At 47.7% G+C, this 17,525-nt stretch overlaps 1 protein-coding gene across 3 annotated transcripts in view; it reads right to left on the bottom strand.

Annotated features, from left to right (window-relative positions):
* Positions 1-1,892: 1,892 nt before the first annotated feature.
* LOC147099556 (uncharacterized) overlaps positions 1,893-17,525 on the bottom strand; it is a 115,097-nt gene continuing 99,464 nt past the window's right edge. For all 3 annotated transcript variants that reach the window (XM_085969800.1, XM_085969801.1, XM_085969802.1), the window contains 7 exons: positions 17,069-17,117; positions 15,122-15,308; positions 13,458-13,789; positions 9,291-9,417; positions 7,933-8,010; positions 6,463-6,597; positions 1,893-2,657 (listed from right to left, as the gene is read on the bottom strand). In XM_085969800.1, the coding sequence (XP_085825926.1) occupies positions 2,427-2,657; positions 6,463-6,597; positions 7,933-8,010; positions 9,291-9,417; positions 13,458-13,789; positions 15,122-15,308; positions 17,069-17,117 (1,139 nt within the window). In that variant the 3' untranslated portion in view covers positions 1,893-2,426. The remainder of the gene's footprint in view (positions 2,658-6,462; positions 6,598-7,932; positions 8,011-9,290; positions 9,418-13,457; positions 13,790-15,121; positions 15,309-17,068; positions 17,118-17,525) is intronic.

Raw genomic sequence — 17,525 nt, 5'->3', positions numbered from 1 at the left:
CCAGCATTTTCTGTTATTTCTAACCACTCTGTGGGTAAAGTTTCAGAAGTTTCTCCTGAATTCCTTATTGGATTTATTAGTGATGATCTTATATTTATGGCCCCTATTTAGGAAACATCTTCTCTCTACGTCCACCCTATCGAACCCCTTCATAATTTTAAAGATCTCTATCAGGTCACCTCTATCGAACACCACCTCTGTTCAAGAGAAAAGAGCCCCAGATGATGCCGTAGCTTTGACAGCGTCAGCTGGGGAAGAGCTGGGAGCTAAACCAGGCTGAATAGAACAGTTTCAGAAGAGATAAACAAAGAGGGAGAAGGCATTGCAGGACCAATTCAGCGCTGGAGACAAAGAATGTTATTAAGGCTAACGTTCAGACTGAGGGGTTTTTCTTGACTTTGTGCAATTGTGTAAAATGGATATGGTGAAAAATGGGACACCGTCTTCAGATGGCTGTGTTGAGTTTGTCGTATCTTCTCCAAGCATTTTGGAAATCTCGCAAGAACGCTTCACCGTGTTGTTGCCTGCTGAATTACTAGAGTGTCAAAGCTAAGAATGAAACCTGTAATCTTGGCCCTTTGTTCAAATGCTGATGATAAATTAACCATGTATTTTAACATTAATAGAGTTGTTTCCTTTTAGTACATCTTGTTTAACTGAGGCCCTGTCTGCCTGCTCAGGGGGGATATACAGATCTCATTACACTCCATCAAAGACGACCAGTGCGTTTTCCCGGTGTACTGGCCGACATTCCTTCCTCAACCAGCACCAAAACCAAATGATCTGGCCATTAATCACATCGCCGTCTGTGGGGGCCTATGTGAAAGGCTTTCCTTTTTAACATTTTAATGAAAATACTGGATGGCAAAAAAATAATACTCTCAAACACATGTTTTAGTCATTGAAATTTACCGTTGCTCTTGCATCAAGCAGGATGCAGGAAAAGTACATCCGCAGCTATTCTGCGCACCCTAAGCAGCATTTAAAACGGATGAGAATGGAGATTCTGCTGCTCCCCTTAACTAAATGAAAGGACTAGAAGCAACTGCAGAAATCTCCATCAACCCCCCCCCATTAAACAGGCCTATATTCCCTAGAGTTTAGGAGGAGAGGTGATCTCATTGAAACATACAAAATTCGTACGGGGCTTGACAGGGTAGATGCAGCGAGGATGTTTCCCCCTGGCTGGGGAGTCTAGAACCAGGGGTCACAGTCTCAGAATAAGGGCTCGGCCATTTAGGACTGAGGTGAGGAGGAATTTCTTCACTCAGAGGGTGGTGAATCTTTGGAATTCTCTACCCCAGAGGGCAGTGGAGGCTCAGTCGTTGAGTATATTCAAGGCTGAGATCGATAGATTTTTGGATATTAAGGGACATAAGGGATATGGGACTAGGGCGGGAAGGTGGAGTTCAGGTAGATCAGTCATGATCTTCTTGAATGGGGGAAGCAGGCTCGAATGGCTGACTCCTGCTCCTATTTCTTATTACTGGGACCGAGATACAGATCCTGTAATCTCACTGGCTACATGCAGTGATGCACGCAGAGTTGAAGATCCCCGGCTATGCTGAGCTGGCTCATCTCCGTCAAGGGCAGCAGTTGGCCTCGGTGGCCCCCTCGGCTAGGGCGAGGTGGACGGAGAGCCAGAGGTTTCCTGCTCCCGCTCACCACCCGAGCCCGATCCCGTCTTTTGCGAGAGAACACAGGATCAGGCTCGCCTCCAGTGCTCCCGTGCCCACGCTCGCTGTCGGGGCTCACGTGGAAGAGTGGCCACCTTGGGCGCAGTACACAAGGGCTGCCACAACACCTCGGAACCAAACACCAAGCACGTGGAGGACAGGCGGGGGCGGGTGGAGAACCAAGTGAAAAAATGAAGAGGAGTCCAGCAATCCCAGTATCGGTGGATTTTTTAATTTTTATTACTGAGTGACGTAGGATTTCCCCTCAGAGAAATGAGTTTATTTCCTTTTTTTTCTTTACTATGATCCAGTATGAATTTCAACATGAAATACAGACAATGTATATTACACATTATCGAATTCTTTAATACATACAGTTTACACCTAGAAAAAAAAACAACTCTGGCTCTGACCTCTCTGCATGTAAAAGTCTCAGTAAAACCAGGAACAAGAAAACAAAATATCTTTCCGCTAGTTCTCCAGTCGGACTCGAACCCAATTTGACTTTTCTGAAGCTGAAAAGTCCTGTGTGTGGTATCTCCCAGGCCCAGGTTTATACTTTTAGCTCAAGTCGTGTCGGCGTGCCACAGTAGCTGAAGACAGCCGGGGCTCTCTCGTGTATTTACAGTCTTGTCGAACGAAAGTCATTCCAATGAGGCGGGTCCGAGTGGGGCCGGCTCTCAAAATCTGTCGTCGACCACCATTCATCCGAAGTTTACCACGATCGGCAAAGCTTCCCGTCCGAAGCTGCTAGTCCTCGTCAAGCCGCCGTCTTTTCGCCTGTGCGGGGCTGCTGTCGAGATCGCCTGTAGGACGGGCCGGCTCCCTGGTGTCAGTTTGGTCACATTGTTTGCTGTCCACCTCCATCTCCGGCTCGTCCTCTGGCGGGGTAGCGAAGGTTCTGCCGCTGAAGATATCTGTCAGTTTCTCCTCGAAAAACGATTCGAGCGTCATCACAGACTCTGCCACCTCCTTCTTGTCCTTCAAATGAATTCAAGAGGAAACAATTGGTTTTTTAAAGTCACTGTAATTAAGGACCAGCTAAATAAAACCTTTAAAAAAAATTTTTTTTTTTTTAATTCTCCTGTTTTAAATAAATCCCATTGGTAATCCAATGGTTTAGTGGAGACACAACTTGCATTTATATAGCGCCTTTAACGGGGTAAAACGTCACAGGCGCGTAATCAGACAAGAATCGACACCGAGCCACATCAGGAGATATTCGGACAGGTGACTAAACCTTGATCAAAGAGGTAGGTTTTAAGGAGAGTCTTAAAGGAAGAGAGGTTTAGGGAGGGAATTCCAGAGCTTAGGGCCCAGGCATCAGAAGGCACGGCCACCAATGGTGGGGCAAAGAAAATCAAGGATGCGCAGAGATCTTGAAGAGTTGTAGGGCTGGAGGAGGTTACAGAGATATGGAGGGGGCGAGGCCATGGAGGAATTTGCAAACAAGGATGAGAATTTTCAAAATGTTAAAAATCGAGGCGTTGCCGGACAGGGAGTCAATGCACCGTCCAGGGTGGAACTGAGTTGTAGGATCTTAGCCTGCGCTGCAGTTGGCCTCAATCCCCTGTACTAAGGAAGGGGGCAGTGGGAGAGATGGACCAGGGACGGACCAAAGACTCACCTAGGGTTTCTGCTGGAAAGTGTGCATGTACATGTCAGGTAGGGGCAGGACTGGGATCTGCTGGGGTGGCCTCCACAGTTAAGAAGCTTGCTGGGTGTTCAGTGGCGAGGCTCATTAGGGAAAATGGTCACTTGGCCAAGTAAGCCCAGCATCATTCAGCAATCTCTATCTGTCACTCGGACTGATGGCTAACTGCAGGGACCTAGACAGCCTCTCCAAACTGTTCTCCCACTACTAACCTATCTTACAGGCTTTTTAACAGTCTCCTGGCTTTACAGTCCAAAGATTGATTTTGAATTCAGTTTAACAAACCTGGAAATAAAAATCAGTAAAAGTGGCCATGAAGCTGTTGGGTTGTCGTAAAAATCCATCTGGTTCACTAATGTCCTTTCGGGAAGGAAATCTGCCGTCCTTGCCCGGTCTGGCCTATATGTGACTCCAGTTCCACACCAGCGCGGTTGACTCTTAACTACCCTCTTAACCCCCCCCTACAGTCCTCAGACAGGACTTGGAAAAACATCTGAAGATCCAGAGATGCACTTAGCTGCTACAATTCATTTGGGAACAGATAGACACTAACGTAATAAAACTCACTACACACTTGGTTTGAGTATAAAGCAAGGCTTTAATCAACTTGTTTCAGAACATGGAGGTCTAGTTGTACTTCACTAGCTCCTTGTCTTACAAAATGTCCCTGGAAAGCTGGGGCCCACGCCCGAGTATTTATACTCCTTGAACAGCGCCACCAGCTGGCAGACCAGCGTTATTTCATAAGTAGTTTCTTGATGAGATTTATAACAGACACCCCCATGTCATTTTGATCCTGAGGTTAACAAATGTTAAAGGAAGAAATAAAAGAAGAACTTGCAATTATGACACTTTTCACGACTTCAGAATGTCCTAAAGTGCTTTTGAACATAAGAATTACGAGCAGGAGTCGGCCATACAGCCCCACGAGCCTGCTCCGCCATTCAGTAAGATCATGGCTGATCTTCGACCTCAGCTCCACCATCCCGCCCGATCCCCATATCCCTCGATTCCCCTAGAGTCCAAAAATCTATCTAAGTGTTAAAGTGTAGTCACTATTGTAATGTAGAGAAGCGCAGCAGCCAAGTTGCACACCACTGTTTTGTGACTCGTCTGCGCGAGGTTAAAAAAACATGAATGAAAAAGGTCGCGTTCAGTGACACTGGCGTTGTCAATAGTGGTTTCTAGAGTTTAGAAGAATGAAAGGCGATCTCATTGAAACATTGACAGGGCTTGACAGGGTAGATGCAGGGAGGATGTTTCCCCTGTCTGGGGAGTCTAGAACCAGGGGTCACAGTCTCAGAATAAGGGGTCGGCCATTTAGGACGGAGATGAGGAGAAATTTCTTCACTCAGAGGGTGGTGAATCTTTGGAATTCTCTACCCCAGAGGGCTGTGGAGGCTCAGTCGTTGAGTGTATTCCAGACAGAGATCGATAGATTTTTGAATATTAAGGGAATCAAGGGATATGGGGATAGTGCAGGAAAGTGGAGATGAGGTCGAAGGTCAGCCATGATCTTATTGAATGGCGGAGCAGGCCCGAGGGGCCGAATGGCCGACTCCTGCTCCTATTTCTTATGTTCTTATGTCCTATAAACAGCAGTGAGGTAAATGACCAGATAATCTGTTTGTGGTGTTGGTTGAGGATAAATATTGGCCAGGCCACCGGGGAGAACTCCCCTGCTCTTCTTTGAATAGTGCTGTGGGATCTTTTGCATCCACCTGAGGGGGCAGACAGTACCTCAATTTAACGTCTCACCCGAAAGACAGCACCACCCTCAGTACTGCACTGGGTGTGACAACCTTGATTACGGTCTCAAGTCTCTGAAGTGGGGCTTGAACCCACAACCTTTTGACTCGGAGGCGAGAGTGCGACCCACTGAGCTGAGGCCGACACAAGTGTTCACAGGAACACGAGAAAAAATAAAAAAAACAATACCTACTTCTGAATCTTTGCGTTCCCCGTCCCTTGCCTGCAAATGAATCTACATCGACAAACTTACCTGAAGAGACAATAAGGATAGAATGGAGGAAATGGAAAGGTATGTTGAAATTTAACCACTGGGACTGAGGTTCTCAGCCCACCCCGTTAGCTTCCAACTTGTATCATTTCAGACAAGTACAAAAGTGTTCTTCTGTTCACCAACACCACCGTGCAATCATACAGCCCCTTTACTGTGGAAAAACATCCCATGGCATAGAAACATTGAAGATAGGAGCAGGAGTAGGCCATTCGGCCCCTCAAGCCTGCTCCGCCATTCAATGAGATCATGGCTGATCATCCCTATTCAGTACCCTGTCCCTGCTTTCTCCCCATATCCCTTGATCCCTTTAGCCTTAAGAAATATATCCAACTCCTTCTTAAATATATTTAATGAATTGGCCTCTACTGCCTTCTGTGGTAGAGAATTCCACAGGTTCACCACTCTCTGGGTGAAGAAATTCCTCCTCATCTCTGTCCTAAATGGCTTACCCCTTATCCTTAGACTGTGACTCCTGGTTCTGGACTCCCCGACCATCAGGAACATCCTTCCTGCATCTTGTCCTGTTAGAATTTTATAAGTTTCAATGAGATCCCCTCTCATTCTTCTAAACTCCAGCGAGTACATGCCCAATCGACCCAATCTCTCCTCGTACGTCATTCCTGCCATCCCAGGTATCAGCCTGGTGAATCTTCGCTGCGCTCTCTCCATGGCAAGAACATCCTTCCTCAGATAAGGCGACTAAAACTGCACACAATACTCAAGATGTGGTCTCACCAAGGCCCTGTCACTTCGGAGGTGTGAAGAAAACGGACGTTAAGCCAGAGAGGGATCAAGGAGGTGGGTTTTTGTGGAGTGTTTTAAAGGAGAGAGGTGTGGGAGAGGCAGAGGGGTTTAGGGAGGGATAAGTGGTCACCAATGTGCCCCATAATTTTTTTTCGGGAGCGCGGCCCATTCACAGATCCACGTATACGCAAACTTTAATACTGCAAAAGCTGGTATGGTACTGCGCGGGACCGGCAGAGAGCTGCGCGGCCTATAGGGAACGTTGGTGGTCACACCTTTGTCTTGACAACAGGAAGCACAAGTAAGTGAACCGTCAGAAAATGAAACAACAGGAGAAAAAAAAAAACACCTGGTTCTTCTCTTACCTGAATTGGTTTGCCAAATGCCTTGAACATTAATCGAACCTCCAGCACGAACTCGTCAGCTGAGGAGTAACGGGGTGAGCTCGCCTTCTCAAGCTTGGCTCGAATGGAAGACAGATCTACTCGCTGATTCTTCAACTGTATAAAAGAATCGACAAGAGCAAGATTAGCCCTGGGTCCGGGGCGAAGAGCAGGTTGAGCAAGCGCCGTGGAAAATGGAGTGGGTGAAGGAAGAATTGAGAGAATCGGCTGAAGAGTAGCTTATGGTTGAAGTGTTGGTTTCATGATGGGAAAAAGCCGACAGGAAGTGCATTCAGACATAAAGAAAAAGAAATGATTTGCATTTATATAGCACCTTTCACATCCTCGGGATGCCCCAAAGCGCTTTACAGCCAATTAAGTACTTTTAAAGTGTAGTCACTGTTGTAATGTAGGAAACACGGCAGCCAGTTCATGCACAGCAAGCTCCCAACAAACAGCAATGAGATAAGTAACCAGATAATTTATTTTAGTGACGTTGGTTGAGGGATAAATAGCGGCCAGAGTACCGGGAAAACTCACCTTATCTTCTAAATCGTGCCGTGGGATCTTTTACGACCACCCGAGGGGGCAGACGGGGCCTCGGTTTAACGTCTCATCTGAAAGACGGCACCTCCGACAGTGCAGGACACCCTCAGTACTGGCACTGGGAGTGTCAGCCTACATTACCTGCTCAAGCCTCTGGAGTGGAACTTGAAACCAGAGGCGAGCGAGAGTGCTGCTCACTGAGCCAAGGCTGACACTTAGACACAAGATTCGTAATGTAAAAAGAAAGACTTGCATTTATATAGCGTCTTTCACGACCTCAGGACGTCCCAAAGCGCTTTACAGCCAATGAAGTACTTTTTTGAAGTGTAGTCACTGTTGTAATGTAGGAAACGCGGCAGCCAATTTGCGCACAGCAAGCTCCCACAAACAGCGGTGTGATAAATGACCAGATAATCTGCGTTTTTTTTTTTAAAGTCATATTGATTGAGGGATAAATATTGGCCCCAGGCCAATATTATAGACGACATGGATGGATATACAGGAAACTTTGTGCTATCCGGCACCCACGGGACCGAGCTGCTGCCGTTGCCTCAAAACTGCCATACTCTCCAGAGTTAATGTTGAGAGATACGGAGATTCTTATCTCCGTATTTGATAACAAACACTGTTGCTTAGCAACAGCTTCTAAACACTCGGGTGTGGCCCTAAAGCTCTGTAACTGAAGCTGTTGCTATAGCTACAGACCTTGCACAGTTTGACTGTTCAAACAAAGCAAAAAAAACAAACAAAAAGAATTAAAAAACAGCTGCTGATTTTTGCCGGTGGCTCCAGATTGCCAGATAGCTCAACTCCGGATAGCACAAAGTTTCCTGTATTTGACAACTTTACTTATAAACAAGTTGAGCAAGAGAATCTCACACAAAGAGCTATTCTTCAAATACTTACTTGTGAGAATCCAGTGGGGTTGTAGAGGGCCTGACTCATCTTATGAGAGAGCAGCAACAACAGTATGTGTTCACATTTCTGTTAAAACAATGAGAGACACAAATCTGCCATCACTGTTACACCTGTATAACACATATAAACACTGGCACGCCTCCAACACTGAGCACAGACTTTCTTTTTCACTGGGGTGGCTCATTTTTTTGTAAACATCCCTTCGCGCAACCCGCCCCCAAGTCACCCCATGAACGCCGACTCGTGTCGGTTTGCAGTTGCACAGATACTGGCCCAAGCAGCCACTGCTTGTGCGTGACCCTCGACCCGTGAACGTTGGCAGGCTAGTCACCGGTAGTAGCATTCGTAAGGCTGGTGTAGGGCAACAACTATAATTTGACATTGAGGTGGTTCAGCCAGATACATGCATCAGGAGTAGCGGAGCGTATCGCTGTGACGCCTCCTTCGTATTCGTGAATGGGGCCTGGGAGTCGTTCTGTGTTCTGCGGCCTGTTCTGGGTGACCACAGTTGCACACGGGAGAGTTTTTAATTCTCCGTTTGTGCACCTTGTATCCGCCTCTGCTGCAGTTTGCGCGGACGCAGTTTAGGGTTGCCCATAAGCGCAGCGGAAGATCCAAGCCAGGGATCTTCCGCGCCGGGTCTTTCACGAGGCGTTTGCTTGCGACTTCTTGCGAACTCCATTTGGCTAGTCACCGATTTCAAGCATCATCTCGCCCAATGCGCGCACACCTGTGCACTTTCCAGAGACCACCAAACAGCGATCAAGAGCAGGAACTCCAGCTGATATTCCCGTCCCTGGTCCCCTGGTGTCCAACAGCCTGCTGAAACTCAGCGTCAGGCACGAAGGTGAGGAATGGTCGGCCTGGCACCGCGCCAAAGTTAGTCGTTCTTCACCAGTCAGCTCAACAGCGAGCGTCAGCGGGCAGTTTGACAACGGGAAGCGCCACAGCCGAGTTAATCCTGTCTCAGCCAACGTCGGTCCGTGGGGTTTACACAGGATCGCAATCAGCGGCATGAACCCAGGCTGATTGCCCCTTTCCCTGGTCAAGGTTTATTTGTTGCACCCCAACAGCTGCCCTTGGCTGAGAACAGCCAACTCAACATAAACTGGGAGTACAACCAATGTTCCCTGTAAGCTGCACAGCATTCCAGGGAACCCGCGCAGTCGGCGTTTCAATGTAGAAACCACACATGCGCGGTATTTTGAATGGCCCACGCAGCCCCTTACAAGGGGCCACAAAAAATTACAGGGAACATCGATAACAACCGGGGACATTCCAGTCTGAGTGAACTTGTAGCACACTCCACTTCGAGGAACAGGAATATTTCCAGTTTTAGTACAAACCCTCTGATCGAGAGCACAGAGGCCCTCCACTGCAACACTACTGCCACTTTCTAATGCTGTTGGGGAACTTTCAGTCTGTATTTCAGATGTCGGCAAATCCACACACATCGAACATGTCCATTCAACACTGCAGAAAAAGAAACAGGAAACAGGTCAATCAACAATGATTTAAAAAAAAAATATATATATATACTAGCAGACAACGTCTCCCCCGTAAGCTGCGCTGCCTCCTGCGCGGCCTGCCCCATTCAAATTTTTGCGCCCGCGCGGTATCCACAATGGAAAAGCCGGTGAGCGGCCTGCCCGGGACCTTGCAGATGACTGCGCGGCCTAGCGGGGATATTGCTAGCAGATATTCCACGGTGCTGTTCAAGCTTTGATGTGATATTTTATAATGACAGGAGCATCGTAATGCACCATATTAAGAGTACTGTGCATAGTTCTGGTCCCCATATTACATAAAGGATGTAATAAAAGGAGACACTGGGGAAGGTGCAAAAAAGATTTACAAGGAGGATACCAGAACTGAGGCTATAACCATCAGGGAAGATTGAACAGGAAATTCAGGAGAAATGGTTAGAATGTGCAACTTACTACCACAGGGAATAGCAGCGATGCATTTAAGAGGATGCTAGAGGAGCAGATGAGGGAGAAAGGAATAGAAGGATATGCTGATAGGGTGAGATGTAAAGGGGTAGGAGGAGGCTCGTGTGGAGCATAAACACCGGCATGGACCTGTTGGGTCGATTGGCCTGCTTTTGAGCTGTAAATTCTGTGTAATATATTATTCTGCTGCTAAGAGGGGAATTGTGTTTAAGAGGGCTTGTTCTAAGGCTACAAAATCCACCTAATGTTAAGTTAACACAGCCAGAGATCACTCAGTTTACTTGCTGTTTGGTCAGGGAAGGTTGCAGACTGGAATGTGCTGGTCAGTTTCAGGCTGCAGCTCAGTAACACCCAGCACTTTCAGATCGCTTTGCCTCTGTAACAAAGTGAGACATCTGGAATGCAATGCACTGCTTTCAATATTTAAAAAAACTTCCGAGGTACATTTCCAAACGTTCGCCCCTCTTCAACTGCTGGTGTCGACTCCCGTTTTGTTGGATGCTGGCAACTTCTCCCCTACTTCACCCAACTGGTCATTCTTCAGTGGTAAGCCTAGGAAGCGAGTGGCAGCAGGACATTCAACCTTGCAGAACATCACTCCAGCTCAATCTTGCACTTTCAAGCCAATATCTGTACTGTATTGTGTACAGTTTTGGTCCCCTTATCGAAGGAAGGATATACATGCCTTAGAGGCAGTGCAACAAAGGTTCACTAGATTGATTCCTGGGTAGAGAGGGTTGTCCTATGAGGAGAGATTGTGTAGATTGGACCTATACTCTCGAGTTTAGAAGAATGAGAGGGGATCTCATTGAAACATACAAGATTCTGAAGGGGGATTGACAGGGTAGATGCTGAGAGGTTGTTTCCCCCTGGCTGGATGTCTAGAACTAGGGGGCATAGTCTCAGGATAAGGGCTCGGCCATTTAAAACTGAGGTGGGGAGGAATTTCTTCACTCAGAGGGTGGTAAACCTTTGGAATTCTCTACCCCAAAGGGCTGCGGATGCAGAATCGTTGAGTATATTCAAGGCTGAGATCGATAGACTTATGGACATTAAGGGAATCAAGAAATATGGAGATCTGGCGGGAAAGTGGAGTTGAGGCCGAAGATCAGCCATGGTCTCATTGAATGGCGGAGCAGGCTCGAGGGGCCGAATGGCCTACTCCTGCTCTTAATTCTTATGTTCTTGTGATCACTGGGTAAATGGAATCCAGGCTTAATTTTACAATCCCTAGCTCAGAGAACTGAGGCTAACTGTACGGCCCGACTGCTGCCCCAGCTAATTCAGCAGCCCAGGAGCTGAAACTGGGATCTTTCAGGCTGTATGAATTCGTACTACACCAGGCTGGATCTTCAATTCCTGGTTGTGCTGAGTTGCCGGGAGTAACAGCTGGAGCATTGTTGGCGCGGTTGGGGGGGGGGGGGGGAAAAGAGAGAAAAATGAGACACGGCTTTCGCTCCTAATTGCTTTCCCACGACATTTGCTGGAAAGTGCTCGAGTGCACATCATGTAGGGGTGAGGGTGGACGAAAGAGCTAATTTAGCATTGACGGGGATTGAACCGGAGACGTTGGGCGTGGGCTGTGCAGCTGAACACTGCCTTAACATATAGAAACATAGAAGATAGGAGCAGGAGTAGGCCATTCGGCCCCTTGAGCCTGCTCCGCCATTCAATGCGATCATGGCTGATCATCCAAACTCAGTACCCTGTCCCTGCTTTCTCCCCATATCCCTTGATCCCTTTAGCCTTAAGAAATATATCTAACTCCTTCTTGAATATATTTAATGAATTGGCCTTAACTGTCTTCTGTGGTAGAGAATTCCACAGCTTCACCACTCTCTGGGTGAAGAAATTCCTCCTCATCTCTGTCCTAAACGGCTTACCCCTTATCCTTAGACTGTGACCCCTGGTTCTGGACTCCCCCGCCATCGGGAACATCCTTCCTGCATCTATGGTGTGGAGATGCCGGAGTTGGACTGGGGTGGACAAATGTAAGAAGTCACACAACACCAGGTTATAGTCCCAACAGCTTTATTTGAAATCACAAGCTTTCGGAGCGCTGCTCCTTCTTCAGGTGAAGTGGAGAAATGCATAAAGACACAGCTTATATAGTCAGAGAATCATGTCAGATGTTTACAGGTAACCTTTCCAACTGCCATTTATCACACCTCGGCAGGGAGATAATCACAGCAGTCAAAGGCGTGAATGGTGTCCAAACAGGTCAGTCAGGGAAACATTACATCAAAGAACAATGAGGTGGGGTCACAAGGTGACCCCTTGTGACCCCACCTCATTGTTCTTTGATGTAATGTTTCCCTGACTGACCTGTTTGGACACCATTCACGCCTTTGACTGCTGTGATTATCTCCCTGCCGAGGTGTGATAAATGGCAGTTGGAAAGGTTACCTGTAAACATCTGACATGATTCTCTGACTATATAAGCTGTGTCTTTATGCATTTCTCCACTTCACCTGAAGAAGGAGCAGCGCTCCGAAAGCTTGTGATTTCAAATAAAGCTGTTGGACTATAACCTGGTGTTGTGTGACTTCTTACATTCCTGCATCTAGTCTGTCTAGTCCTGTTAGAATTTTATAAGTTTCAATGAGATCCCCTCTCATTCTTCTAAACTCTAGCGAATATAAGCCCAATCGACCCAATCTCTCTTCATACGTCATTCTTGCCATCCCAGGTATCAGTCTGGTGAATCTTCGCTGCACTGCCTCCATGGCAAGAACATCCTTCCTCAGATAAGGCGACCAAAACTGCACACAATACTCAAGATGTGGTCTCACCAAGGCCCTGTACAACTGCAGCAAGACATCCTTGCTCCTGTACTCGAATCCTCTCGCTATGAAGGCCAGTATACCATTTGCCGCCTTAACCGCCTGCTGTACCTGCATGCTTATCTTCAGCAACTGGTGCACAAGGACACCCAGGTCTCGTTGCACTTCCCCTTCTCCCAATCTATTGCCGTTCAGATAATAATCTGCCTTCCTGTTTTTGCCACCAAAGTGGATAACCTCGCATTTATCCATATACTGCAACTGCCATGCATCTGCCCAATCGCCCAACCTGTCCAAATCGTACTGGAGTTTCTCTGCATCCTCTCCACAGCACACACGCCCACCCAGCTTTGTGTCGTCTGTAAACTTGGAGATATTACATCTAATTCCCTCATCTAGATCGTTAATATATATTGTGAATAACTGGGGTCCTAGCACCGATCCCTGCGGTACCCCACTAGTCACTGCCTTCCACTCAGAAAAAGACCCATTTATTCCAACTCTTTGCTTCCTGTCTGCCAACCAGTTTTCTATCCAAGTCAGTACCTTACCCCCAATCCCATATGCTTTAACTTTGCACACTAGTCTCTTATGCGGGACCTTATCGAAAGCCTTCTGAAAGTCCAAATACACCACATCCACTGGTTCTCCCTTAGCTATTCTACCAGTTACATCCTCAAAAAATTCCAGTAGATTAGTCAAGCACGATTTACCGGCAGGACCATCAGAGGAGCGGTTCGCCACTTACTAATTCAACCTGTTTGGTGCTGGGACTCACCTGGGCACACTTGGCAAAGCAGGCACGTGGCAGTCAACGTGAAACACCTTCAGGCAATGACTACAACATGGCAGCTCGCCTCCTTTGCCACAGACGGCGCAGACCACCTCGTCCGACTCCTCGCCCTTCTCACCGACGCTGCAAAGCGGAGACGACTTGAGGTCTGGTATGCTTCCGGGCGACTTTTCGCTGGGGGACGGTGTGGGGCTCAGGGCATGGTGGGGACGCTTGCTCGCTCCCTCAGTCCTCTCGCTGAACACAAATTCGATTTCCGTTTCTGAGGCGGGAGAGGCCGAGTTTGGTGGTGTCAGGGTGCTCTCCAGAGTCGATGCCTGCAGGTTAGAACGAGAGTTAACTATTTCCTGCTGGTGCGACGGGGAGACCAGAACCAGAGCCGTAAAATCAGAGCTAGGCTGTTCAGGGGCGAAGTAAGGAAGTGCTACAAAAAGGGTAGTGGAAATCTGGAACTCTCCCCCCCCACAAAAAAGCTTTTTAGGCTGGGGGATCAATTGAAAATTTCAAAACTGAGATTGATCGATTTTTGTTAGGTGAGGGTATTAAGGAGCTAGGGTGGATAGATGGAGTCGACATACAGATCAGCCATGATCTAAATGAATTGTGGAATAGGCTCGAGGGGCTGAATGGCCTACTCCGGTTCCTATGTTCCTAATTTTTTTTTTTACATTGCCTTGTGACCCAGCGTTTTTCCGGTTCCCTACAGCTACTCTTCCCGTTGACACGGCACGGCGTAGCGCAGTACAGCAGTCAGCAGGAGCTACCGTCGCTGAAAGCACGCGGCAGGGTAACCCGGAAGACAGCTACTTCATCCACACAGTGCCTCGAGGGTACACAGGTGGAGGCCAATCCCCCGCCTCACCGAGTGCGCGAGTGTCTCCACAGCTGAGCCAGCGCGGTGTTCATCTCCACAGGTACAATCCGCGCCGCCCCAAGCTTCACCCCCCGCCGCCGGAGAGCGATTCCTCAGTGAGCCCGTGCTACTGCAGTTATGGAGCAGTACTTGCGGAGTACGGTGCATACCTCAGCTGCACATAGAAGCCATTAAGTCAAACCATTTCATAAAAAGGCTCGATGTTTTCCAAGTGTAGAAAAATATGCACACTATTTTGGTACGAGAAGGTCCAAGGGACAAGCAGTTGTGTTTCTGGAGAGAGTCAGGATCAGGAACATAGGAGTGCGCAGGGCCAGAAAGGTCACGGAGGGTCCAGCGAGCCAGTGCATCCTTCTCTCTTATAGGTTTCAATCAATTTGCCAACACTACGGGTGCCTCCAATGTCTCTCTGGGCAAGGAAGTGCAAATGGTTGCAGTTAAAGAGGCACGCGGCAAGAATGTGGCTCAATCAATCAGAAAGAGACGCGTTTGTTGGGATCTACTGGCATTTTTAGGATTCAGAAAACTTCTTAGGTTGTAAGCCTGCTCTGAGGTACTGCACAGCACTGCTGCTCGACAGGGGATTTTTTAATCGCCCTAACCATAAAACACTTTAAAAATTAAGGCATTTAATATAATTTAGCAGACCTCACTTTTGAACCTAAAACATTTTCAGACAAACATACGTGGAATGTAGTAAGGTATAAGGGAATGGGATTGCTGGGCTGAAAACTGTCATTCCAATAAGGAACACTCAAAACAAGTCCGTAAATACCGTGAAGGGTGGATTCAAAGGCAAGCCATCTCCTTCGATGATGATCAGGCTGAACTCGTCCTGGCCACTGCCTGGTAACAGTTTGAAGGTTGGAAGCTCGGTGTCGGTGGACAGATCAATTTGCAATCGCTCTAACCGCACATATGGGACCTTCATCCTCAATTTGGGTTTAACGCCGGAGCTTGAACTAAAAGCAGGAAGAAAAGGGACACAGCTTTATGCAATGTCATCAAAACCAGAAAACAAGCCATTAGAAAAGTGAGAAATTCAAGATGGCGCAGCAGTGAGTTGCTGCAATGTCCTTTCACCTCTGGGACTGGGTTACGCAGCGGGTTAGCAGGCTGTCCTTTCACCTTGGGTGATGGTTAGCGCGCTTGCCCTTCGACCTCTGGGTCTGGGTGATGCAGTGCATTAGTACTCTGCCCTTCGACCTCTGGGTCTGGGTGATGCAGTGCATTAGTACTCTGCCCTTCGACCTCTGGGTCTGGGTGATGCAGTGCTTTAGTACTCTGCCCTTCGACCTCTGGGTCCGAGTGATGCAGTGCATTAGTACTCTGCCCTTCGACCTCTGGGACTGAGTGCAGGGACCAGACAAGATTCTCATCTTGAACACCCAGTGTCTGTACCAAGTACTCACAGGTCAGATGTAGCGTTCGAGATGCAGAGTGAAGTTCCCTCTATTCTGCCTCAACCCCTGCTGAATCAATGCAACATTTTTCTATTTCCCACACCAGTCAATTTGTGTCTGCTCAGAGTGAGCATGTGAACTCGAGGTCAGTTTTGCGTGCTGGGACGGTGTCCCCTAGGAACTGGCGTGAGACTTCAAAATTCTTTGGCCTTTTAATACCGAACAGTAATGGTGACAACACTGCAGTGCACTGGGAACCCAGACTGAAGTGGTATTATGCGTATTCGTGCCATTGATCTTCTATACAAAAAGCATCACCTTACTGTGGACAGGCGCCGAGAACCAGGGGTCACATTCTCAGCTTAAGGGGTCGGCCATTTAAGACTGAAATGAGGAGGAATTTCTTCACTCGGGGTTGCGACTCTTTGGAACTCTCTGCCCCAGAGGGCTGTGGAGGCTCAGTTGTTGAGAATATTCAAGGCTGAGATCGATAGATTTTTGGACTCTAGGGGAATCAAGGGATATGGGGATCGGGCGGGAAAGTGGAGTTGAGGTCGAAGATCAGCCATGGTCTTATTGAATGGCGGAGCAGGCTCGAGGGGCCGTATGGCCGACTTCTGCTCCTAATTCTTATGTTCTTATGTAGAAGCTTGGGGATGGAACGAAAAACTCAGATGCAGCATCTCTTAGCAGTGGTTTCCCGGTGCCACAGGCAGGTGCTTACTAGCGAAGAACGTGGAAAGATCAAGCGATGGGAGTTAACTCCCCACAATGGCTCATTTAGTAAAGCCAATGCGAGACCAAAAGCAGAAGGTCTCGTGTCCGATTCCAGGGCTCTGCTGAATTATCTGATCTACTGCCGGGGAGGAAGGGCGTCAGCAGAGTGCACCTGGTCTAGAGAAGCGCACAGCAGCCAGGGTTTTGATATCTGACGACTGCTGCCCAGTCACTCCTGCAATGTGTATAAAAACCAAACAAGGACAAGAATGGAGTCAGCTGTGACAGAATCCCAGCTAACGCTGAACGTGGAGGCTCAGGCATGAAAAATAGCCATGTTGCCAAGTTATCAGAAGACTATCAGCAACTGTGGAAGTCAAATCCCAGTGTGAGTGCGAAGAAAAGTGAAAAAACTTGTTAGGGGTGGAAGAGGAGAGATAGGAAATGGAGAAAATAACTCTGAAAAAGAGAGAGTCTGAGCTCAAACAGGAATATTTTAAGTGCCTTGCAAAGTAGTTTGTAGTTCTATCCTCCAATGGAACTTTTTGCCTGTATAAACTGAAGTTTATATGGAAAGCGCATTGGGAAATGCTGATCCTTACCTGCCGCTAGTGCATTTCAAAGTACACGGCAAAGGGATGTGTCCAGACGCTAAACAGATAAAGACAAATACAATTGGTCAAAGAGGCTGTTAAAATAGTAAATACAGATTTATATTTCATATTACTGCAAAGAATACACCGCCACGAAGGAAGGGGTTAGTTAATGCTCCGTGTGCACAGTTTAAGACTTGGTTGTATTTTTAAACCACACATATATACACTTTTTGAAAAGAATCACAGGCAATATTCCATCTAACTTTTTTTTCCTGCGCGGCCCATTCACAGTTCCGCGCACGCGCAGAACTTAACATTAAAAAAGCCGGTCCTGGGCTGCGCGGGACCGGCAGAGAGCTGTGCGAACGCACAGCTTGGAGGAAATGTTAGTGCACGGCCCCTTTATTGGGCTGCGCGGCCTATTCAGATTTCTGCGCATGCGCGGTTTTTTCCATATAAAAGC

This window comes from Somniosus microcephalus, chromosome 28 (assembly GCF_052327205.1).
Source record: "Somniosus microcephalus isolate GS21.2 chromosome 28, FLI_Smic_1.0, whole genome shotgun sequence".
Classification (NCBI taxonomy): domain Eukaryota; kingdom Metazoa; phylum Chordata; class Chondrichthyes; order Squaliformes; family Somniosidae; genus Somniosus; species Somniosus microcephalus.
Note: the sequence above shows the minus strand (reverse complement) of the source record. Positions and strands in the feature narration are given on the sequence as shown.